This window comes from Ursus arctos, unplaced genomic scaffold (genome assembly GCF_023065955.2).
Source record: "Ursus arctos isolate Adak ecotype North America unplaced genomic scaffold, UrsArc2.0 scaffold_6, whole genome shotgun sequence".
Lineage (NCBI taxonomy): Eukaryota > Metazoa > Chordata > Mammalia > Carnivora > Ursidae > Ursus > Ursus arctos.
The window spans coordinates 25,969,948-25,997,207 of record NW_026623078.1 but is presented as its reverse complement, the minus strand read 5'-3'; the positions used below and the strand labels follow the sequence as shown (position 1 = coordinate 25,997,207).

General features: G+C 35.3%; 1 protein-coding gene across 1 annotated transcript in view; it reads right to left on the bottom strand.

Moving 5' to 3' along the window:
* Positions 1-27,260, bottom strand: part of LOC113253071 (uncharacterized protein C8orf34) — a 136,111-nt gene that overhangs the window by 13,029 nt on the left and 95,822 nt on the right. Inside the window, 1 exon segment of the mRNA XM_026495928.4 lies at positions 19,888-19,916. Coding sequence (XP_026351713.3) covers positions 19,888-19,916 — 29 coding nt within the window.

Sequence of the window (27,260 nt, the reverse complement as noted above, 5' to 3'; positions counted from 1 at the left end):
ACTGCAAGAATGGGCAAGTTGAGTAAAAATAAATCCTTGGTTGTCAATATGGGCAGAGTAACAGAACAGAGACAAATTTTCATCCTTTGAAGTTTTATTTTATGGAGTATTAAAAAGGTTCGATAATTAGTTCAATGTTTGTAATCTCATTTATGTAATAAAGTGGAACTGGGCTTGGAGATTTGTCCTATTATAAGGCTCAACAGATAAGAACGGGGACAAATAGACTGACCACTATAACAACAGAAAGGAGTGGGTTTGGACACTGTAAATGAAAAATGCGAAACAGAATTTAGAGTTGAGTATGATCAAAAGTTGAGAGCTGCAGAGAATCAGAAATAACTCCCTGGTTGCCTACTGGGAAATTAAATAAAATGATAGATGCCACTGCTGTTGGAAAGTAGAGCACTGAGAGGATAAATCGTTTGATATGCAGTCTGTTTAACGCTAGCTGGCAGCAGAAATTTCAGTGAGAAATAGCTGATGAAGAAAACAACACAAAGAGCTACAAACAGGGTCAGAGCAGTCAGGAAGTGAGTATTTTACAGGTCAAAAAAATGGGACTCTACTTTTTCTATTTTTCAGAATGATTAAAGCTCTTTTGATATCTATGCCTTTTTGAAAATGTTATAGCTATAGAAATTATTAAATGTAATCTATTTACTTATAATAAATTAAAATACTAAATATTTCCTTGGATATATTGCTTACATTTGATAAAGCTAAGAAAACATATATTTTTATGAAAGGATTTCAATGAAGAAAGCAGTTCTTAACACTACATACAATGTACCACAAATATCATTGCATAGCAAAAGAAAATTTAAAATGCACATCAAAAGCAGTAAGTTCTTGAAAATATTTTAAGTACGTGGTAAACAAATAATTTGAAGTGTCAATGCTAAACAATGTAAATCCTAATTACTCCTTAAAAATGTATAAATACATATTCCTTTGCTCTCCTAAGGCTAGAGTCTCTAGAGGTTGAGATTCTCAAGCTAGTATGTTTAAATTTAAGAAGAAAAGCATTTCTGGTCAAAAATTCAACCAAAGATCACAGATTTGCTTAGTATTTTCAATCAGCAGAAAGCTAACCTACCCAAGAAGCAGTTACAGTAAACCAGACCTACTCTCTCCAAGTAGCCTACTCCCACTGGCTAACCCACAATGAGTTCAACTGCTCTGACCAGTTTATCACATTTGATCATACTCTGCGTCATTTTCTTTTCCTTTTTTATTTTTTAATTCCACTATAATTAACATACAGTGTTATATTAGTTCCAGGTGTATAATATAGTGATTCAACAATTCTACACACTACTCAGTGCTCATTATGATAAATGTACTCTTAACCCCCTTCAACTATTTTGCGCATTCCCCCACCCCTCTGGTGGCCACCAATTTGTTCTATATATTTAAGAGGTTTTTTTTCTTTGTCTTTTTTTATTTGGTTTGTTTCTTAAATTCTACATATGAGTGAAAACATATGGTATTTGTCTTTCTCTGATTGACTTATTTTACTTAGCGTTATATCTCCTAGATCTACCCATGTTTTTGCAAATGGCAAGATTCCATTATTTTTTATGGCTAAGTAATATTACATTATACACACACACACACACACACACACACACACACACATACACACACACTACATCTTACCTATCGTTTCATCTATTGATGGGACACTTGGGTTGCTTCCATATTTTTGCTGTAAATAATGCTACGATAAACACAGGGGTGCATATATCTTTTCGTATTAGTGTTTTCATATTCTATGGGCAAATACCCAGTAGTGGAATTACTGGGTCATATGGTAATTCTATTTTGAATCTTCTGAAGAACCTTCATACTGTTTTCCACAGTGGCTGCACCAGTTTGCATTCTCACCAAAAGTACATGAACATTCCTTTTTCTTCACACCCTCACCACTTGTTTCTTGTATTTTTAATTTTAGCCATTCTGACAGGTATGAGGTGATATCATTGTGGTTTTGATTTATATTTCCCTGATGGTGAGTGATGTTGAGCATCTTTTCATGTGTCTGTTGGTCATCTGTATGTCTTCTTTGGAGAAATGTCTGCTCATCTTTGGCCCATTTTTAATTGAACTATTTGCTTTTTGGTGTTGAGTTGTATAAGTCTTTATGTTTTTAGATACTAACCCCTTATCAGGTATGTCATTTTCAAATATCTTCTCCTATTCAATAGCTTGTCTTCTAGTTTTGATGACTGATTCCTTTGCTGTGCAGAAGCTTTTTATTTTGATGTAGTCCTGATAGTTTATTTTTGCTTTTGTTTCCCTTGCCTCAGGAGACATGTTATAAAATGAGACATGAGACAACATACAAAAATGTTGCTACAGGTGATGTCAGACACATTACTGCTTACGCTGTGTTCTAGGATTTCTATGATTTCAGGTCTCACATTTAGGTCTTTAATTCATTTTGAGTTTATTTTTGAGTGTGGTGTAAGAAAGTGGTCCAGGTTCATTCTTTTGCAAGTGCCGTCCAGTTTACCCCACATCATTTTTTTTTTTAAAGATTTTATTCATTTATTTGACAGAGAGAAAGAGAGAGCACAAGCAGGGGGAGCAGCAGAGGGAAAAAACTGAAATATGTTCTGAGCATTTTGACAGATCCCCAGTAGCCTAGAGCTCTTGGCTTAGTGATCATGCATTTAGTGTATGGTATGATGGCATTAATGATTCTAATTGTTCAACCTCATTGTGTCCATGCCCCTTATCATATGAGTTTATAGTTTCTCTTTTAAAAGTGGGACAAATTTACCCTCCACATGTGACCTGTTTTAGCCAATGAAATAGGCATGTTACTGTATGCCTGTTATAAGCCCAGGCTTTAAGGCACCTGACATGTTTCTACTCACTCTCTTACATCTCTGCCATCCCCATGAGAAAGATATGCCTATGCGAGTCCATTTGCCCCAAAATGAAGAAAAGAAACATTTGCAACAGACCTGAATGACACCAAAGAAGCCCACTTTATATCAGCTGACAGTAGCCAACCTGAAGTCACATGAGAAACTCCAATTGAGATCTGCTGAGCCCATCTAACCAAGATCCAGCCTAGGTCAGCTAAATTCCAGAAAAGGAGGAAAAATAAATTTTATTGTTTCAAGCCTCTGAGTTTTGGGTTAAAATATTACCTAGCTATAGCTAACTGAAACAAATTGATTCTAGAAGTAGAGTGTTGCTTAATAAAAACTTAGAAATATATGTCATTGGCTTTGGAATGTAGGGGCAGGTGTTACCTGTAAAAACAGTGAGGAAATTATTATAAGAGGCTGGAAAAATGGAGGCCAGTGTTATGTGGTGTTAATTGCTTGGTAACACTATCATCTCTGGTTAAGATAGAAAGTGACCTAATAAAGTTTCACAATTGCACAAGGAGATCTCTAGGAAAAAAATCTGTAAACATTACCTACTTGATTTTAGCTACATATGATAAGTATCTTCAAGAAATGGATGAGTGCACCCAATGTTCATAGCAGCATTTTCCACAATAGCTAAACTGTGGAAGGAGCCGAGATGCCCTTTAACAGACGAATGGATAAAGAAGATGTGGCCCATATATACAATGGAATATTACTCAGCCATCAGAAAGAACGATTGCCCAACATTTGCAGCAACATGGACGGGACTGGAGGAGATTATGCTAAGTGAAATAACTCAAGCAGAGAAAGACAATTATCATATGGTTTCACTCATTTGTGGAACATAAGGAATAGCAGGGAGATTGGTAGGAGAAGGAAGGGAAGAATGAAGGGGGGTAAACAGAAGGGGGAATGAACCACGAGAGACTACGGACTCTGGGAAACAAACTGAGGGTTTCGGAGGGGAGGGGGATGGGGGAATGGGCTAGCCCAGTGATGGGTATTAAGGAGGGCACGTATTGCATGGAGCACTGGGTGTTATACACAAACAATGAATCATGGAACACTACAACAAAAACTAATGATGTACTGTATGGTGACTAACATAACATAATAAAAAAAAAAAAGAAAGAAATAGATGAGTGCAAAAAATAACTTGTCGAGGCGCCTGGGTGGCACAGCGGTTAAGCGTCTGCCTTCAGCTCAGGGCGTGATCCCGGCGTTCTGGGATCAAGCCCCACATCAGGCTCCTCCACTATGAGCCTGCTTCTTCCTCTCCCACTCCCTCTGCTTGTGTTCCCTCTCTCACTGGCTGTCTCTATCTCTGTCAAATAAATAAATAAATAAATCTTAAAAAGAAAATAACTTGTCAATTTGCAGGCAAAATTTAGAGGAAATATTAAGAGTCTCGCTGAGTTTCTTATATCCAACCTTTCTCAACAGCTCAAGATTTTAAAATTAAGATAATCCTTGCATAAATATTAAATCCATGGCCCTGCCAGAAAGACAAAGCCTCAGGGTAAAGAAGAAATTATGGATGTGGTTATAAGCCCCTTCATTAAGACTTCTGAAAAAATTAAGATCGTGTCTTATTAAGGATGTTGTTTCACAACACCTAAAATACCATTAATTAAATCTAGAGAGAGAGGCATGTCCTGAAAAGAACTGTGGATGTGGTTTTTGGCACAAGAAGAAGAGAAGAATCAAATACAAAGGAAACCCAAAAATTATTTAAGACAGTTGAATTGGCAAAAAGCACCAAAGTGAAAGGGACTGAGACTACAAGATGTAAATACCCCTTGGGGCTGCCATTTTTCTACAAGAAAGAAGCTGAAAAAGTTGCTTAAAGGTATCTTTTCTAAAGCCCTCTTCAGAAGTAGCTAAAGACACTAACAAAAAAAGAAAGTTCTACAGGAAGAAGCCACGAGCTATGGAAACTGATGGAGACTCCTAGGGAACCCAGATCCTATTCCCACAAAACAGAACTGGGCCCAATTAAGGAACACTTCCAATGCCTTGGATAGGAATACCTAATGATGTGTGACCATAAGAACCAAAAATTTCTACAAACCTCTCATTATTTCCCTTTTCTAATGGGAATATTTAATGGGGTTACCTCACATCAGTCTTATCACTTAATGGAAAGGAAAAAACAAAACTATCATCAGTCATGTATGTTTCCTTATATAGAAAAATCAAGAGAATTCAGAGGCAATTTATAATATATGAGTTTGGCAAGTTTATGGAATTTAAGATAAAATTAGAAAAATAATTTTCATTCCTACATTCCAGCCAGTTTTAAAATGGTAATTTATAAAATAGATTCCATTTACAATAATAGCCAAAAGTACAAGTTATCTAGGAATCAATTTAATAGAATTTGCATGGTTTTATTGGCTGTAACTATAGGACTTTATCATGTAACATTATAATATTTAATTAAATGGAAATATGCCATGTTCACAATAGAATGACTCAGAAATGTAACAATGTCAATTCTCTCATATCAATCTAAAATACAACTCCAAACCAAATGGAATAACAGAAATAAGCAAATAGGCCAATAGAAGAAAAAGGGCCCAGAAATAAGACAAGAAACAGAAGCATGCATACTGATGGACAAATGATGAATTTTTCAATACACAGTTACAGGAAATATATTATCCATATGGGGAAAATATGTTCCAACCTCTTACCATATTAAAAAAATAATTTCAAGTAGATGAAAGACCTAAATGTGAAAAACAGAACTTTTAGGAGAAAATAAAAAAACAATTATTTTCATGACATCAAGTAGGGGAGGATTTCTTAGAACAGTATTACAAGTTAATGTTTAAAATGTCTGTAAAAACAAAGCACTATTTAAAAGGCAATGACAAGCTTCAAACTTAGAGAATATATTTGAGACACATATAACCAATAAGAGTTGACATCCAGAATATAGAATAAACTTACAAATGTAAAGAAAAAAATATTGGCAATAAAAATGGACAAAAGAGATAAATAAGCAGGCATTCAATCTTATTGAAAATTATAAAATCACTAATTGAACTTACAAGAAACCATTTTTCATTAAAATGTTTGATGACAGCTAGTGTGAGCAAGGATCAGGAGCAAAAAATATTATTACAAACTGCTGGTGGAAGTGTAAATGATACAACCTTTAGAAATTCTGCATTACCTAGTAATGTAAAAATGTACATGCCACATTGGTAGGTTAATTGAAGTTCATTTGGTTGTGTTTTTCAGGTACATTTTCATTCCTCAGTTAATTTCAACATTTCCTGCCTCTCTTCTGATTCTCAGCTGATTACGTTGCTTATTTCAATGGGAAAATGAAAGCAATCAGAAGAGGATTTGTTTATCTTTTCATCAATAAACCCACCAGCTATTAGCATTCTTGTCTACAGTGACAAAAGATGAACTGTCATTTTTTTTTTCTGGCATATAAAAGATACTCTATATGTACAGCGAATAAAAAAATGATGAAACTTGGGTAACATATGATTCACTGGTTCGTAATACTTTATCAACATTACTAGTCATTGGAATATGTAAATGTAAATCAAGACCACAATGAAATACTACTTCACACCTAAGAGGATGACTGTAAGTGAAAAGACAGACAAGTACTAGCAAAGATATGGAGAAATTGGAACCCTCACACTTGTTGATTGGAACGTAAAATGGTGCTGTCACTGTGAAAAATAGTTTGGCAGTTTCTCCAAGGGTTTAAACAAAGTAACATACGAGCCAGCATTCCCATTCCCTACATATATGCCCAAGGGAAAGGAAAACACGTCCACACAAAAACTTATACATGAATATTCAGAGAAATACTATTCATAATAGCTGAAAAGTGGAAACAACTCAAATGTCCATAAATTGATGAATGAATAAACAAAATTAGGCCTATCCATACAGTAGGATATTATTCACCAACAAAAAGGAATGAAGTACTGATACGAGCTACAGCTTCATTGAACCTTGAAAACATTATGCTAAGTGAAAGAAGACAGTCACAAAAGACATTTGTTTGACTGCATGTATAAGAAATTTCTAGAATAGGCAAATCTATAGACAGAAGGCAAATTAGTGGTTGTCTGGGGCTGAGGGGCTGGGGGAATGGCGAATGGGTACAAAGGTTTCTTCTGGGATGATGACAATGTTCTAAACTTAGGTTGTGCTAATATACTGTGAATATAATAAAAACCAGTTTAGATTTTGTTATATGTATTTATCTCAGTAAAGTTATTAAAATAATACATTGAACCTGTTTTAGCTTTTCCCCTTTCGTGGCGGATTACAGTATATCATGTAAGGGCAAAGCATGGATTTGGAGTCAGATGAACAATCAGAAGCCAGAGGGAAGTATTTATTCTAGCTCTACTAAGTACTAATTCTGAGACCCTCAGCAAATCATTCTAGCCTCAGTTTTTTATCTGTAAAATAGGAAAAACACAACCACTTCATTGGACTAGTCCAAAAACTAAATTCAATAACACATCAAAAAGCCCTTAGCATACCTGCTAGCCCTAACAGGGACCGAATATTATCCCTCTGCCTTTCCCCCACTATCTTCTACACCCTCCTACCTGTGATCTAAAGCATTTTATTCTTCATTATGGAAATTTTCTTGCAAATACAAAAGTAGATGGGGGAGCAAAACAAACCCCTTTGTAGTCCCACGCATTTCAACAATAATCAACTCATGGGTAAACTCACTTCATCCTATCTCTATCCATGCCCCTTCCACATCCCCCCTTCCCTGCCCAGATCATTTCAAAGCAAATTCCATCATGTCATTTGTAAACGGTCAAGTATGTATCTCTAAAAAGTAAGAGTGCTTTTATAAACAAATACCATTATCACTTTCAACAATAAAGTAACAATATTCTTTAATATCAACAAATATCTCATTAGTTTTCAAATTTCCTTGATTATCTCAGGGAAATTATGTTTGTTTGCACAAGTCAGACTCTACAGAAGACTTTATGTGCTGTGACTTACTTTTATGTCTCTTTTAATCTACAGGTTTTCCTATGTCATTTTTTGTCCTGTAATTTTGCTGTTGCTATTGCTGTTGTTGTTCAAAAAACCCAAATTGTTTGTCCTGTGAGTTTTCCACAGTCTGAATTTTTCCCCTTACATCCCTGTGATGTGGCTTGAAATGTCCCTCTACCCCTTGTAATTTCTGTAAATTAGTAGTTAGTTCTGGATAAATTTTTTCTTGTTGTTGTTCCAAGTACTGCTTTAGAGAGAATGGTTATACATTAGTCCCCCCACTCCCTTATCTGCGGTTTTGCTTTCTGTGGTTTCAGTTACCCGCAGTCAACTACAATCCAGAAGTAGTTGATCCTTCTGACGATGTGTCAGAAGGTCAATAGCCTTACAATACATCACGATGCCTCCATCATTCACCTCACTTCTCTCATCATGTAGGCATTTTAAACATAAACACAAGGGTAGTACAGTACGATAAGATATTTTGAAGGATAGACCATAGTCACATAACTTTTATTACAATATATTGTTATAGTTGTTCTCTATATTAATTATTGTTAATCTCTTTGCATAATTTATAAATGAAACTCATAATACATATGCATGTATAGGAAAAACATAGTATCTATAGGGCTTGGTACTATCCAAGGTTTCAGGCCTCCACTGGGATTTTGGAATATATCCCCCACAGGTAAGGGAGGATGACGATAGTTCCGTCTGGAGGCACATAACATCCTGTTGACGTTTCTTGAATAATGTTGGCAACATTGATAATTATTGTTTAGATCCATTAATTCACTAAAGATTGCCAAATGGTGATCGTCTAATTTTATAAAACCTTATTCATTTGCTGGAAAACGTCTATAAAGAGAAACGTCCTCAAATATTTGGTTACCTTGAAGTACAATTTGTATAAGAAAGGTAGATTAAATGTTTGATTATTTTCCTTTACTTTTACCAGTTTTTGAAAGTAGTAACTTTGGTCTCCTAACATACTTTTAAGGTTATTAATTTTTGGATGAACATAAAAATTTTTAAATGTTAGATATAATTCACTACACTGCAGTTATTATTCTTATTCGTGTTCAAATTTTCCCAACTCTTTCCAGTGGGAGACTATTTAAAGTTGGCTCCTGAGCTCTTTTGACACAGCCAAGTGGTCTTTCACATGTTCTCACTTTCTGGCATGACAAGATATTTTAGGCTCATTTTGCTTCCAACCCAGAATCAGCCATTATTCCAAGGACTCCAATTCATTTTAGTGGGAAATATATTTTAAGACTAGATTCTGGACACTTAGACGTACTCGTTATTTTGGGACCAGTAATAGTGGACAGATATAAGAAATAGGTATGTTTTAAATATTCTATTTTGACATAATTCAGGTTTACAAAAAAAGTTGAGAAAAGAAAAAAAAAGAGTTTCTGTATACCTTTCATCCAGATTGCCCAAGTGTTGTTAATGTAATAATGTCAACATTGTTGGTTAATGTTTTGCTTTTATCATTATCCTTCTTTTTCATATTTATATACAAAATTTCCCCAGAACCATTTGAAGGTAAGTTGCAGATATGAGACCCTTTACCCTAAACACTTCAGGGTGTTATTTCCTCAAAAGAAGGACATTTTCTTATGTGGCTACAGTATAATTATCAAAACCAGTAATTAACATAAATACAATACTAATATAACAACCTTGTTTAAATTTCCTCAATTATTTGAATAAAGTTGCTCATGGCAATAGAGAATCCTAGATCATATATGGCATTCAATTGCCATGGCCTTCTTGTTGTTACCTAATCTTCTTTAATGTAGAACGGTTCTCAGTATTTGACATTTATGACCTTTACGTTTTTTGAAAATATGGGCCAGTTATTTTTTCAGGAGGTCCCTCAATTTGTCTTTTTCCAATGTTTCCTATGATTATAGTCAAGTCATGAATTTTTGGCAAGAATGACACAGAAGTGGTGTATTCCTTTATATCAAAAGGCACATGATGCTGATTTATCTCATCACAGATGATATTAACCTTGGCCACTTGGTTAAGGTGATGTCTTTCATGTTTCTCCATGGTAAAGCTGCTACTTCTCTCTTGTTAATTATTAAGTGTCTTCTGGGGAGTAACTCTGAAACTATATAGATAATCCATAATTCATCAAAATTTCACCTACTAATTTCAACATCCTTTGCTGACCCTTCCCTGCATCAATTACTATGATGGCTACCAATTTGTGATTTTCTAATTTCACCATTCCTTCCAAATTTATTTGTTGGTACTCTACTGTGAGAAAGAGCTTCCCCCTCACTTCCATTTGTGTATGTATATATGTATATACATAGGTGTATCAGAATGGGCTTGCGGATTATTATTTTATTCAACGGACTAAAACATATTAGTATCATTAGTTTTAGGTTTTTAAAAAGTTCCTAGAAGGAGCTCCTACAAATAGTCTCCTGTGTCTTTTTGAAATGTTCCCTCATTCTTTGATTGCCTCTTTACTTCCTGACACTAAAAGATAATTCAGACACAGTGCATACTTTATTAGATTCAGCCTTTTCTCCAAAGAGCCCTGGTTCCTTTTAATAGAAAATGATATTTAAAAATGATATTTAAAAAACAATATCTGCTCTCTAGTTGTGCTTAGTGCCAGTGGAGAGTATATTATACTGAACTAATGAATCATTGAACATTATATCAAAAACTAATGATGTACTATACTTTGGCTAATTGAATTTAAATAAAAAATAAATAAACAGGAATTATTTTTTTTCTTTTTCAAGTTTTTATTAAATTCCAGTTAATTAACATAGAGTATAAATTAATTTTGGGTGTAGAATTTAGTGATTCATCAAAAAAATATGAGTTCTTAATGATACTTTTTCTTCAAAACAGGATTATAGGATTTTTACTTAATATTCGTCCTACATTTGTATTTCCTTTCCCTTATGCCAAAAATTCTGGTTCTTAAGGATATCAACATAATTATTTCTTTGCTATATCACACAAAGCATAGACAATAATCTCTTTATAATAATGCCAACACTATCCATCAATGACACGATTTCCAAAAACAGCTTAAGAGTGTACTGCTGTTCCCTCTGTCCTTAGGGAACAGAGAATAATCAGATCACTGTGCTTATAAGGACTTGGAGTAATTCATCTCAGTGTGCTTACACCACCAACCTGAAACACAGTTGTGCTGATTTGTTTCACTTTGCTTTTGATTATTAAAAATTACTGTTTCAAGATTTTATTTAGTTTTAAAATTATATAATATATTTAAGTGGTCCCAAGTGCATATATGTTCAAAGTTTTAAGGAATCAAGCCTCTATCCCTACCCTCTCCTCTCTACACCTTCCTATAGGTAACTTTTAAAAAACAATTATGTGTGTGTGTGTGTGTGTGTGTGTGTGTGTGTGTGTTTGTTTTACAGCATGACAGATTTTGCTCTTGTTATTTTGGCTTTAATATAAGCAAATAGGTATCTACATTTTCATTATACTTAGATAAATGGTAGCACACTTATAAACATATTTCCTCTTCTTGACTCTTTCACTTAAAAATATATCCTGGGAATTACTCTGAAGTCTCTATAGAGACATTCTCTCATTTTTACAGCTATATGATATTCTATTGTGTGGAGGTACTATAATGTAGCCAGTATTTTTCTTTTAATGGTCATATAGCTGTTTTAAATTTTTGCTATTAAAATAGCATGGTAAGGTGTAACCTCATGCATAAGTCTTTTTATATTTTTGCCAGTGTGTCTTTGGAATAGACTCAAGGAACTAGGATCATTTGATCAAAAAGTATTGCACATAAAGCTTTTTAAATATTGAAAATTTTCCCTGCATAATGTTTGTACCATTTTGCATTCTCACCAGTAATGTCTGAAAGTGTCTGTTTCTTCACAGCCTCACCAACAGAGTATTTTAATTAACTTGGGGATTTTTAAAAATCTGGTAGGTAAGCAGTGGTGTTTAATCTGCATTTCTCTTATTCTGAATGAGGCGCCTAGCATCTTTTAATATGATTAAGAAACATTTTCTTTTTTTTTCTGTGAACAATCTATTCATACGGCTCATTTTTAGTGGAATTTAGGCCTTTTATTCTCTATTTTTAGAAGTGTCCTATAATTAGGGTTATTAAGGTTTGCCTGTGATGTAAACTGCAAATATTTTTCCTTGATTGTCACTTTTCACATTTCATTTTTGAGAGATAGGCTTTTAAGATAAAACATGAAAATAATTACACTGGTGGTCTCCCTTAATATTAGGACTATCGCTTGTTATAAATCAAACATATGACCAACACAAGATATTAAGCAGTTTTATGGATTTTTCTCTACTGCTGAAAATACATGATATGCAGGTAGGTGGTCACATGTGGGTGGGCAAGAGATTCTGGAACACAGAAACAAGACAGAGGATCATAACAGTGTAAATATGCTCTAAATCCCAAAACCATTCGCCAAATAACCAGACAGACATGCACGTGCACACACATATTCTTTCTTTCTCTCTCTCTCTCTCTCTCTCTCTCTCTCTCTCACACACACACACACACACACACACACACACACACACACACACACAAGGAATGCAATCCAGATTTGTTTGCCTGGGGAGAAATGAATAGAAATGGAAAGTCAACAGCAAAACAAATCTATCTGGTGAAAAAATATCTTATCTTTGAAGGAGTTAAGTTTTCAGTCCTTCCATTGGCATACTTAGCGGGGGGCAATCATCAGGTGGCTAGAGAGCCCATGGCATATTATGTCTGTACCAGATTATGTTACTCACATCAGATAGCCAGTCTGAAATAATAAAAAATAGTCTTCCTTTGAGCTTCTTATTCTTAGTGAGGCAACATAACATAGTATTTAAGAAAATGGGTTTTGGAGTTAAATTCGCACTCAAATCTGAGTTCTACAGTATATTATCTATATCTGTAAATTCATACAAGTTAAAAAACTCCATGGGCTTCAACTATCCTGTGTGTAGAATGGACATGAGAGCTTCCTCATAGGGCTCTTGCAAATGTTAATAAGAAAGTGTACTTCAGACACCTGGCACAGTACCTGTCATATTGTATGCTTGATAAATACAATCCATTATTATGCCCCTCATTAGTCTCTTGCATGGTGTCATACATACTTAACTTCCATGTTGACTCATTATTTGTGAGCATGAACACTACACTGTCTACCTCCCTTTCTAGATTTCTATCATATTAGAACTAGATCTCTTAATATAATAAAATAACTCAAAGAAAATATCTTCATAGTAGGAAATATAGTAAAAGGCCACAAAAAGTGAAACTGGACCAGAGAAAAGGAACCTATTTAGTTCTGGCTATTACACAATGATTTCCCAAAGGCTCAGAGCAGACTTAGTAGGCACTGTGAACAAAGAGTTTCTAATAAAGATAGTAATTATTAATTGAGTGATTATTCTGCACCATGCACCTGTAATAGGAACTATACCGGCATAATCCACTGGAGAGACTACGAGTATAGACTTTGGAGTATAAACAGTCTGGGTTTGAGTTCCAGTTCTTCCATTTACTGTGGGACAAAGGGGAACTTCTGAAACTCTAAGAGCTCCTATTTTTTCACCTATTAGACTAATAACTAACAGTAACTATATCATATACATGACATAATTGTTAAGAGCATGGGCTCTGAGGTTAATGTCCTGAGGTTAATGTCCCAAGTCTGTGTTCCACTTCTATTTTCAATTAATGTAACTTCTGATAAGCTTATTAACATCTCTGCATTACAATTTTGTCATTTGTCAAATGGGAATAATAGCACCTAATTTCACAGGGTATTAGTAAATATTAAATAAGATATTGCAGGTAAATAATTTAGAACACTACCTGGCATGCAGTAAGTTCTCAACAAATGTAAGATATCTTTTCATTAGGATAAAATGGTGTAATCTATAAAAAATGCTTAGCTCAAGGTCTAGAATATAGCATGCACTAAATAGTTCATTATTATTGTATCCATTTTTATTATAATTACACCTATTTAAAGATTCAAGGACTAGAAACTCAAGCTGTCATTCAATAGTTAACAAAAGTTAGTTAAATGAGTTGTCTAAATGATGTGTTGTCTAAAAGAGATGCAAACTGTCTATAACCCTAAAATGTAACTCTCTAAAATGTATCTTTTACAACACCACGGAGCACTGTCCTATACCCCACTATTTGTGACTTCCTGTGGAATTGTTCCAACTAAACTTTGCTTTTTCATTATGACATCTATCTAGGTCAGCAGACATTATTCAAAGAACTCCTATGAAACTAATGATCTTATTTACTGTAAGAATATATTGTTTTAAACTATGGTAAAACAAATGAACCTCCTAAGCCATTTTTAAGTATATAATTCAGTAATGTTAAGTACATTCACGATGCTGTCCAAACCAATGTTGATGTGGATCTCTTTCATCTTGTGAAACTGAAGCCCTATACCCATTGAACAACTCCTATGTCCCACTCCCCCTTGTCCCTGGCAACTATCATTGTATTTTCTGTTTCTATGAATTTGACTATTTTAGACACCTCGTATCACTGGAATCAAACAGCATATGTCTTTCTGTGACTTTTTTTTCACTTAGCATAATGTCCTCAAGGTCCATCCATGTTGTAACATATGACAAGATCTCCTTCCTGTTTAAGGCTGAATAATATTCCACTGTATGTGTATATCACATTTCGTTTATCTATTCATCCATGAGTAGACACTTGGTTGCTTGCTTCCACCTTTCGGCTATTGTGAATAAGGCTACAATGAACATGGATGTGCAAATACATCTTCCAGATCCTGCTTTCAATTCTTTTGGATATGTACCTAGAAATAGGATTGCTGGATATTCTGGTAATTTTATCTCTAATGTTCTTAAGAACTGCCATGCTGTCTTCCATAGTGACTGAACCCTTTTACATTCCCACCAACAGTGTGCAAAGATTCCAATTTCTCTACATCCTCACCAACACTTATTATTTTCTGGGGTTTGAGATGGTATCTCATTGTGGTTTTGATTTACATCACTCTAATGATTAGTGATATGTGGATCTTATTATATATTTGCTGGCCATTTGTATATCATCTTTGGAGAAATGTCTATGCAAGTTCTTTGCCCATTTTCAAATCAGGTTATTTGTTTTGTTGTTGAATTGAAGGAGTTCTTTATATATTCTGGATATTAACCTCTTATTATATATATATATTATATATACATATATAATATATATATGATTTGCAAATATTCCTCATAATCTGGAAGTTATTTTTGCACTCTGTTGATTATATCCTTTGGTGCACAGAAGCATAAAATTTTTTTAAGTATATTATTGATACATTATATGTATCCACTTCATGAGCATAAATGGGGGATATTTTTCTTAAGATTCAGTAGTAGGAATAGTTTTCCTGTGAACAACTGGTTTGCTATGATCCTATGAGTGGTGACGATAGCAAGTGACAAAAAGGTCAATTGTGGCTCAACTAGAGTTGATGATATTGAGCCTCAAGACTGCACATTGCGCAGGGGACATATATTTCCTATGCTCTGTTCCCTTTGAAATGATTTTCCCAAATATTCCCTTTAAATGTTTTATATTTTAGACATTTTAGCAATCTGCCTGAAATTATTTTTGAGTGGGAGAGTAATTGATGTTATTTTCAATAGTTACTAAAACCATACATTTCACAGAGAAGGAGACTAAAGCCCAGCATCTACAAATAACTTTCCACATAATTAGTAAATAGCAGGAGCCAAGGTTCAATCCAAGGTTTACTCTGTGGATTTTTCCAAAATATCAAGCAATTTCTTCAAGCAGTGAACAAAAATTTCCATAATATGAGACAAGAAGTGTCATTTGTGATGTGGTTGCTATATCCTCTAAGAACTCAGAGGAGGTGAGATCACTTTCTGCAAGAGTGATCAGGGAAGGCTGGAGCTTGAAAAATGGAAAAGTTAGAGAGAGGGGAGGGGATCACAATGAGCAAAAATGTGGATATAAATAAAAAATACGACTTAGAAGTACTGTAGTGTAGCTGCCTTATACTATTCCTTGTTGAGCAGAAAACAGACTCTGAATAGAGGAAAAGAGGTAAGTAAAGCATAAAATACAGATTTTAGTGACAAAATGGAGACTGTTTATTCTGGTGTTAGAAATTTGGATTTAATATGAAGTAGCAGAGAGTCATAGAAAATTTTTAGCAAGATTATCTAAGTTTTCCTAGAACCAGAGGCTAAAAATGTGATATATTCATAGGGTCTCTCAAGTGAACCTGTAAGAGAATAAAGGAAGCAGAAGATAGGGGAAGAAACTAGGCAAATACTGGGGTTCGGGTAAAGTCTACTCACAGCCTGATCTCATAAGGAGCTCTGGAATGTAAATGACAAGTCAGGGTCTTATTTCAAGTCAGTCACTGGCTGAACGCCAACCCAGGCATCTCTGGGCAGGATGGCTCCCAATGGATTGAATGAATCCTCAGGAAAAGAGTGAGCCCATAAGCACCCAAACCTCACAGCACTTAAAGTATTGGTCACACTGCCCCAGCGATGGAAACTGAGCAGGCACCAACCATGTCTACTATATGGCATTTTGAAGGATGAGCTGGAATGGTAGCAGCCTGAAGAATTAGATACAGATATGAAAGGTAATACTATCTGAACCTGAATAGTGGCTGTGAGGCAAAATGATAGCTTCCCCAGAATGTCCACATCCTAACCCCCAAACCTGGGAATATGTTACATTAAATGGCAAAAGGGACTTAGCATGATTAAGGTTAAAAATGTTAAGATTTGATTATCCAGATTAGCCAGGTGGCCCCAATCTAATCACATGATCCCACAAAAGCAGAAAGCTTTTCCTGGCTACAGTTAGCAAGAGATGAGATATTTCTGGTTTTGAAGATGTAGGAAAAGGGCCATGCACCAAGAAATAGAGCAGCCTCTAAGAGCTAGAAAAGGCAAGGAAATAGATTTCCCCTAGAACTTCAGGAAAGAATGCAACCTTACGATATCTTGAATTAAGCCCAGGGAGACTCATGTTGAACTTCTACACTATAGAAACATAAGATAATAAATATGCATTATTTGTTATAGCAGCAATAGGAAACCAATACAATGGCTAAGGATAGAGGAAGGACAAGACTAATGATTAAGAAATTGGTAGAATTCCTACAACTAAAAATAAAAGCCTTAAAACTAACATTAGCCTCTGCTTTATTTTATTGTTTCCATTTTAAGTAAAATTAATCATTCTTACTACCTTTATCAGAATTCACAAACTTTAAAACCCACAGGAAAAAAAAAATCATTTCAAAGAAATGACAATTGAATATAACTAGAATAGGACAGTAAATGATCGGTACTTTATAAAGTTTAAGAAAAACAGATCTTTAGCAAACCCCCCAAATTTTTAATGGAAGATTAAAAGGATTAACTTAATTGATTTTATTATTACATTAAAGACATAGGTGTCAGGTCAACACAAGCTGTAAATCATTTTGTTTGGTTTTATTTTTAGTATCTGCCTGAGATGCACATTTTCTTACTGAGAAAAATGCAGGACTGTGAGCTTCATGGTCAGCAGAGAGCGCCATGGGGCCAACTCTCTCCTCAACCAAAGCAGCTTTCCAGGCAGGCAAAGAATAGTGACTACGGCTCTGGCAGCCTGTGTTTGCCTTTTATTATCTGGAACTCTCAAAAAATTAGGTATGAGAATGGGAACAATTTCTTTACACTGACATAAGTAATTTTTAAATAAAAGTTTATTCATAACAGTTATTGACATCTTCCCAACAAAAATTAAAAATATTAAATGTACAATAAATTTCAGTGACGTCCATGAAGTTTTCAAAAATAAGAATATCAGGTAAGTAAATGAAAATTAGCAGTGTATGCAATTTAGTTAAATAGAAACTCCTCTCAGATAGTACTTGGAAGAGAGAGGGTTTTGCGGTACGGATGTGTCCTGAGGATGATACTTCCTAATCAAGTATCATGGCATCCTCTAAGGGTGAAGGTGAAACCTATTTTCAGTTGAAAGAATGATTAGTATATTCTTTAGCTCACCAAAAAGGTGCCAACTACTAATCAGAATCCAGAAGAAAGGAAGGACAGGGCCAAGCAAAATCACACAAGCTCATTTATGGCTCAGGCAGCCAGGGCTTTGCAGAATATATTGGAAGGAGCAAATGAACCTAGAAATAGAGATGATGAGGTCTTTGTACTTAAAGTGAAAACAGAATATAAATGCAGGAGCAGGAATTAAGAAATTTCTGCAAGTTGTAAGGAATGTCATGGTATAAGAAGGAGGCCAGCTGGACAATGATGGACATACAGAGGAAGATGACAACTAGAAAATCAGGACAAAGCCAAGAGACCACATCTACCACTTTTTCTACTTGCTATTGTTTGTAGTCAAGATCCAGTTTGCACAGAGTTAGTATAGATACAAATTAATTTTTAAATATTATGATGGTTTATTAACTTATTTAATACTTAAAAGTATATTGATAAATTTTACTTATTATTAAGCTAAACAGAAATGTGTTTTTATGGTACAAAGTTCAAAGGTATAATCCTATTTGGAATAGAAGAGTACTAACTTCATTGTTTTTGTAAAAATAATACAATTATTACATTATAGTTTATTATTTTAAAATATATTTACAGAATCCCATTTTTTTGTATAATACTTTCTATCATTCTCTTTCTATCTATGTATCTAGCCACCAAGCCAGCTGTATGTAATATGTCTTCTGTTTAGAGAGATATTTGGGTCAACATTCACCAAATATTAATGGCTATTTCTCGGTGTTTTGCCCTTTTACAACTATATATCTGAGGTCAGATTTTTTTCAGCTGAAACAACATATCGTAACACACTGAGTGCAGAAGTAGTTATGAAAATTCAGAAGTTTCCAATTAAGCCAGGCACTAAAGAGACTTTCAAAAATGTAAATAATGTAATGTTCTCAAAAATACCTTGTTTTGGCAAATAAAGTATTTTTCATAAACAATGTTATCTTTGTTAATATGATGGTTTTATCACTGCTATTTTTAAAGTAAACAATGTGTAAATTTTTTAGCAGTCTTAATTTCTTACATGGTAAATATCGATCAATATAATCTACACAAACCAAAGCCTCTTGAGGCCCTCTGTCATAAGAGTGTAGAGGGGTCCTGAGATAAAACAAAACAAAAATGAGAATTTCTATCCCAATGACTCCTAAATGTATAACTAAATCAAGTCTCTCATGAGTAATAGTGCATATAAATATGCTTAATAGACAACTCAAAATAAGCCAAAAGAGAACCCTTAATGCTACTGCAATCTGCCTAATCTGCTTTCCCCCAGTTTTTCCAATTTTGGTAAATGGCACTACAGTTCACCTCGTTGTTCATCTCCCAAACCTAGGAATCATCGCTGACTGATTTCTTCTACAACTCCCCACATCAGATACACTTAACAAGTTCTACTGACACTACCGTTAAAATATATTCCTAATTATGTCACTTCTCACCACCTTCCCAACTATCATCCCAGTGAAGGCACCATCATATTCTATTCACATGTTGGAATTTAAAAACAAAACAATGCAAAAACTTACTGAGTAAGGTTTCCAAAGGATAGCTAGAGAAAAGCACAAGTGTCTTCCTTTCCTCATCTTCACCATCACACAGAAGAAATACTTTACATAATACAATATTATTAGTTTCTTTTTTTAGTGCAGTGATTCAGTGATTCCGTTTTCTCTAACCGAATTCTAAAACTCCTGACTCCAAAGAGCAGGTGATATATTTACTTCATGCAATAACTTTCATAAAACAATCAAAGCATGTTACTGAAAGTTTTGAAAAGTTAACACCAAATAAATTATATTTGAACACTTTATGTTTCAGAAAGTCTTTCATTTAGACAGTGAATTAAAATGTAAATTCTATTATTTTCTTTTCAACTTACCTTATCGAGTTCATCTGAAATTGCAATACCTGGGATTCAAAAGAGATGTATAAAGAAGTTTTAGGAGCAGTCTTTAACAATCCAATGTTAGAAACAAAAACAAAAGTCCTATTTGTAAAATTAGTACATTTTCCATTCTATTTTTGGCTTTTATTAGTGCTTCAAAATAATGTGGTATATCCTTTCTACAAACAAAACAAATTAGGAATTTAAGTCAACTGTAACAGCATGAACTGCTGAAACAGCACAAAAGTGCAACAAAAACAAAACAAGTACCATACTGCTTGCAGATTGTTAAATGCAGAGCAAACATGCAAAGACAAGTGTAGAGATGTTGTCTTTATGTTATAATGACAATCAAGTACAGCTTAGCATGTTACAATTTTGTTCCTTCTGAAGAATTGATTTAGACTCCTAGAGTGATAAAATATTACAGCAGAATAGTGGTTGGAGATCATTTATTTTAATTCCCTTACTCTACAGATGAAAACACAGACAATAGAGCTTAAGGAATTTGCCCCACATTCCCTTAGGTTGACAGCTTCTTGAGCCAATGGATAAATAATTCCTCCTCACAGGTTTGCCTTCAAACCATTCACACATTTCTCATTGTATATCAGTCTAATTTCTGTCTTTACTATTCCTCCAAAATTGGTGTAAGTCAGCAAAAAGTTTTAGTCCTTAATTTATTTATCTGTGATAATAGATTATTTTAACCTCATTCTCCTCCTTGAAATGCTGCCCTCTCTCTTCATTCCCTGTCTTCTTCACAGGAATCCTCTTCTTTGGGGGTAGGGAGTCCTTCCCTGAAATGCTTAGGGTTCTTTGCTGAGCTGTCTTTTCTTTTCACTAATACACTTCCCATGGTAATCTAACTCATACCAGTGATATTTTTATTTCTCTATATGGTGATGACCAGTGAATCTTTACCACCAGCATAGACCTTCTTCCTGAGCTGGTTGCTGAGTCCTTGTGGGCATTTCAATCTCGACATATGAGGTTAAAGATATCATCCTCCTATCTCCCCTCACTTCTTTTTTTGAACAGTGGTGTGCCTAAGGCTGAACATACTGGCCAGGCACAGGAGCAGGCGCAGCCAGCCCTCAGGTTTGAGGCATGGGGTAAAGGGAAGCTGGTGTCAAACCCCAGTGTAGGATGGGCCAAGAGAAAGGAAAGTTCTAAGGTTTGAAGTCAAAGGAAACCCAGAGAAAATAAAAACAGATTGAAGCCAATGTTCAACAGGCTATAAATAAAGTCCAAGAAAGAATGAGCTGGGTTGGAAAAAAGAACCTGAAAACAGTAGCAAGAAAATAAGTCTGAGTAAAAATCCCCTCACCTGATCAGTCAGAATGTCTGTACTTTGTGGGTTGTTATATATTATTTCGCTCTCCACTGACCTAGTAAGTCAATTATAGGCAAAGCAGAAAAAGATGCCCTACTTCATCTCAGTAAGTGGCACGGCATTTCCCCTTGTAGATAAAACTAAAACACAAGTGTATTTGAGACACATTCTTCAATGCAATACTCTATAAATTCTTTTTTGGTAAAAGTTATTGTAACTAAGAATTATTATGTGTCACTATGCTAACAGAGAGTCTAGCTACCACTGTTGGGATTTTGGGAGACCTAACCAAACAATGATTCAAGGACTTGCTGTGTTATAAAGACAGCTCCTTCAAACAACTCAAGGAGAGAAGACTTCAGGAACGAGCTGCACTGCAGCTGGGGTGTGTGGTGAACTCTGAGATACAGAGGTACTGCAGTAGGGGAGCGCATGCAGATGAATGAGGGGTCCCCAAGCTCCAGGCAATTATAAACATTTCTCAAGGCCTAATATAAGTCATACATTTGTGAATGTTTGGGTTTAAAAAATATATACAAATATGAATGTCACTTAGAATGACTTTGATTTCAAGTTAATATAGTAATTTCAGAGTATCAAGTGTTTTATGTCACAGTCTATAGATGATTTAAAATACATTATTCTGGTTTATAGAAGCCAAATATGCATTTTAAATGCTTGTATTTACATTGACTATAGTACTAAAGAAGTGTTCCTTTCCAATGAGTTCAAGATTAAAATTGAACATATGGTTTAAAAATAAATATTTAAAAGACTTCATCTATTTTAAAGGAGAAAAAAGATACACACGACAAAACTCTCTTTCTCATCCAAAGTCATAAAACTTAGATATTTAGAATTAAATAATCCATGATTCAATTGACTGGGATTTCTTAAACCCTCCTGATTTTTTCAACTTTCTTCATTAATGCCATTGGCCCTGCAATGAGTTTTCTCATTCAAATGTTAGAAAGCGTTCAGTTGATCCTTAAATTTTTTACCCCTCATATTCTTGAAATCCATTATTCATAAAGATAATAGTAATACTTCACCTATCTAGAATGTAGCCAAGAACTAGCAAGTCAAAAGGCCTTTGAATAGTGAGAATACATGGCACAGAGTACTTGCCTATCACTTATGAGCTAGCTCCTTGCGGCCTCTGTTTACTGTCCATTACTCTTGATTTTAGCACACATCAGGACCTTTTTTGCAAGACAAAGAAATATTTGCCAGTGGAGACTGGAGATAAAGAGAAGGTTGCTATGAAGAGATATTAAAGTACGATGAAGTGACAGGTCCCAGAATAAACCTCAAACTAGCAACAGGAAACTTGGTTTGGGAAAGGAATTATGCCTCTAATTGTTCCAGGTGTTTGGTCTTTCATATTTTGTTCAAATACCTATTATTATATTTTCCTAACATTTACATATTTTGATGACTTTGCCTAAGAAAGTATCTAAACAAATCTCCACTCTATCATATATATATAATTCTATCAGCTCCTTATTATTTCTATCAAATTGCCTAGGAAATTTTTCACTTTTTGTTATTTCATTTTTAATCAAAGCGTAAACTGATTAAAAGCAGCTGAAAGAATGTTAAAGAAATGCTCCTTTACAGAAACGAGAAGCCATCGTGAGAACAATTCATACTGAGGAGCCAGGATTTTTCTCCTAGCGCCTAGCAGAGCATTCACAGCTATTCCCTGAGAGGAGATTCACAATTTTTGACCATTTCATTAACTCTTAAAAGCCATCATACCTTAAGTTATATTTTTTAAGTTTATAGAAGCTAAGAAGAAGTGGGGAACAGAGACTAAAATACCCTGGAAAATATGCAAGAAGAAATATAGTGGGTTACTACAATATGTTGTAAAGAAAGAAGACCCAGCGTTTAATTGGGACTCTTGATGCATACTGGCACACATGGTCTTCCTAAAAGTCAAACCGAAGCCTTACAGAAAACACTGTTTTATCAGGGTAGCCAAAGAGGCTTGGCTTAGGGTAGCAGTGGGTGTCCAACTTATAGAAACTGGGGAAAATTAGTTCCTTCAGAAACTAAGCTTCTCTTCTAGATCAAGAGGTCAGGGCTCCCACAGGCATGTCAGAGGTGGCTTCCTGATTCTGCTGTAGTGCGAGCCTATCTGGATGGATAGGCTTGTGTCCTTCAGCTTATGGGCATTTCAATTTATTCCAATCTCCAAACAAGTTTCAGTGGTATCAGAAATTTATGCCAAAACACAGTTCTCACATTCCCAAATTTGAGCTGTGCTCTATCAAGGAAGCAACAGCTATCTGCTTCACCAAGATGTGAATCTTCCCAGGTATTAGCTTAGCCTTAGAGTTCAAATTAGGTTGTAGCCACAAGAAATGGAAGTAGAAACTTTTCAAAAGTCTTTACAGCTTAGTCAGTGTAATTAATTTACAAGAGTAGGTCAGAAAATTCTATGGTATGAAATGGAGTGAGCTGTTTCTCCAAAATTTGTTTCCCTATGGAAAAAATCCCAAACTGGCCCAAACTGGCTTGTGAGAACCAATTCTGCACATTTCTTCCCAACTTTTCATTCAGTACTAATTGGTAGTCTGAAATTAGCCATGTTGGGAGTATTTATACCATGGAAATTGGCAAATGCTACAAATTAGGGATTATTTTTTGAGTCAGTGTCCCAGCACACTACTGAGTAATGCATAGTGTTAAAGCAAATACCTATGTAACCATCACACGTATCAACAAATTGAAAGCTGCTGATACCTCAGACCTATCTCTGACCATTTGCCAATTAAACACTCTTTAGATAGGTTGCTGACTGCTTTTAGAGCAAAGGGAATTCCTGCTACAAAGTGAGGGATTCTATCTTCAATCTGATTATCAAAGAACAAGGTTGGAAAAATTTTCTGTAAGGAGTTAAATAGTAAATACTTCAGGATTTTCAAGTCACATATGGTCTGTGTCATAGCCATATATTTCTTCTTCTTTTTTTAAACAACCTTTAACAATGTAAGAAACATGCTTATTTGCTCATGGGCCATAAAGACAGACCACAGGCTAGATTTGGTCCCCTGGGCAGAGTTTGCTGGGTCTTTGTTCTAGAAACACATGCTAATTTTTATCCTTGATTAATTGACGCTTTCAGTCTTTGAAGGACACTTCCAAACCTTAAGGTTTTTATCAGGCCCTTATCCATCTCCTCACTGTAAAAGACTTAATCACTATTAAAGGATTATCAGATTTAAACTCTCTGGATGTTATGACCCATCTCCCCCCTGAAACAAGCCATTTACACTGTTCTCTCTAACCTCAGAGGATGATATGTTCTTTCTCCTAGGAAGACCAATCTCCACACCTGGTCTTGACTCCATCCCCATCTACCTTCTCTGGTATTTGCTCCATCTATTATCTTCCTTCTCTGTCCTGAATCTGCAAGTTCTTTGTTTTTGGTTTCCTCTGATCACCCTAAAACCCATTACACATTTACACAGACACATTCATATTCCCTGTAATCTCCTCTCCTCTCCTCTTTCTCTCTTTCTCTCTCTCTCACACACACACAGAGCACACACGCAAAACTAAAGAAAAACCAAACCAAAATGACTCAAAATCCCAACATCCTTTACTTTCCTTCACTAATTATGTTCTCTTTCACACCTTTCCTTTTCTCCTCAAAACTTTTCAAAGTGTCTATACTCCTCGTCTCTCTTCCTTACTGTCCATTCTCTCTTCCATCCCCTATCTACTAGACTCTGCTTCCACTATCTCTTCAAACCGTTCTCTATACGCATCCTGATCATGTAATCAAATAGAACCTTTTCTACTACAAAAAGATACCTATTTTATTTCACTTTATCAAGCCAATACCTGTTTATCACCAAAAAAATAGAAAACATAATAAGGGGAAAAAGGAAAACAAGCTTCCACTGACAGACAAATAATCGTAACAGCTGGTTTGTGAATTCTTTCAAATAATTTTGTGCACATGTATAGGCATGCATATAAATACTGTAGGTTTATATAGGCACATATACAAGACAAAATGAAATACACAGTTTTGTTATCTGCTTTTTACCTAAAGCATATCTTAACTCTATTTTCATATTACTATTTTCTATGTTATTTTTAATAGCTATACAGTGTACCATTGTGTGAATGTACCATGATTTCTTTGTCTATTTCTCTAATAAAGATATTTAATTTCCAACTTTTCACTATTATGAATCCCACAGCAATAAACAATGGAAGTGGAGCTTGGAGACAGCTGTACACACAGTGGCATATGTTTCCATCTTTTTCTTATAAACTTATAAACACCTCAGTTTTCTGAAATATTTTCCCTCTTCAATTCTCATGAAAATTCTATCTTGGTTTTCCTCCCAACCTTTTCAGTCTCCTCAGCTAGATCACTTGTCTACCTGTATCTCAAATGCTGACGGGGTGTGTGTGTTGTCTTTGCCTGGGTACTAAAGATTCCCACATCTATATCCCTAATCCAGTTTTTCCAAATAGGCGACTTTTATATGTACGTACTTCACTGCTGGGGCCAGAGAAGAGCTAGCTACCCACACCACTTGGACGTGCCAACGGTATCCGAAACTGGAGTGTGAAAGAATACTCCTCCTTCACCCCCAAACCCTTTTAATTCTTATTTGAGGTAGAGAGCACCCGGTCACCTTGATTATGAACAAAAGTAAAACAAACATATCCTTTTCTCTTTATGTGCACCATTCCCTCAAATGAACCAAGGATTCTTCGTCATATAATAATACACGTTTTCTTAAGTCCGTTCTCTCTTTTCTATCCCATGGCTTTTTCAGGCTCTTCACCTCATCATTGCCTTGAGGCATAGACTATAATCATTGTGTCAGAGTAATTATTCAAAAACACGGGATGATGACCAGCTTACAAGATCCCTGTAGCACAGGAGTCCCCATCCCTTGCTCCCCTGCTACTTAGACTTCCTTCTTCATAGCCTTTCTTACTCACTTCATCCTTTATACATCAAAGGTATAAAATTTTCCTCTTACACACATGCTTCTCTCTCTGGCAGGTACCTCCCTTTCCCCATGACACATCTTCAGTCTCCTTGTATCTCAGCTTTACCTTTTCATCATTCTAGACTCCATTCAGATATAGCTTCCATCAGGCTGGCCCTAAACCCCTTTGTTGGAGGTTCTTCTACACTCCCATAGTCCCTCCTAAGTTATCTCATACAAGGCTTTGAAATTCTGTTTTTCACACTTATCCATCCTACTAAAAGGTGAACTTGAGGTCTGTGTGCACATGTTAACCATCTTATAATGAACGAAGACTAGATAAATCTATGTGGCAATGAATGGACAAACAGTTCCGCATTATCTCCTTCCATTCTCATTCACAGGCTGTCATCCTCCAACTCCTCAGGCTGTTTGTCAGACAAGACTTTCTTGGTATGTTCATGATTGACGAACTAAAAAAGTCATTTGTTATTTTTTTCTTGGCTGAGTCCAGATTGCTATTATCAGTCACGAAGCATAAATATCTGTCTTCTGTCCTCTCAACAGCTGGGCTCTTTTCCTTGGAAAAGTTCCAGCCAGTGTTTCTCATGAACTGCAATCTGTAGACCGATGTCTGGATGGCCCAAAGATACTCATCCTATCGCTGCCTCATTTCAGAGAAAACTGCCAAAAGCAGCAAAAGCCTTAGGCTCAGAAAATGCTGGAAGTCCTGCTACCCAGAAACAGAACTCTGCTAAGGAAAAGATTCTGTTGACCAATGTCATACAATATGGAACTGCTGCTCTGTTGCTTTTAGTTTGCTTGTTATTTACCTACTCACTTAATTTTTAAGCATAACTCCTTCAACAGATAAGCCACAGTCAAAGCCAAAGATCTCAGCAAACAAATCAAATCTACAAATACCAAACCCATGTCATCTGATATCAAAGTCCACATGTAGAGAGAAGTAGGAAGTAGCTCTACAGTGAAGAAAGAGTAAGGCAGGTGTCTCAGAGAAGAGGGACCAGGAAGAAATGGAATCACAGTGGCACTCACTCAGCAAA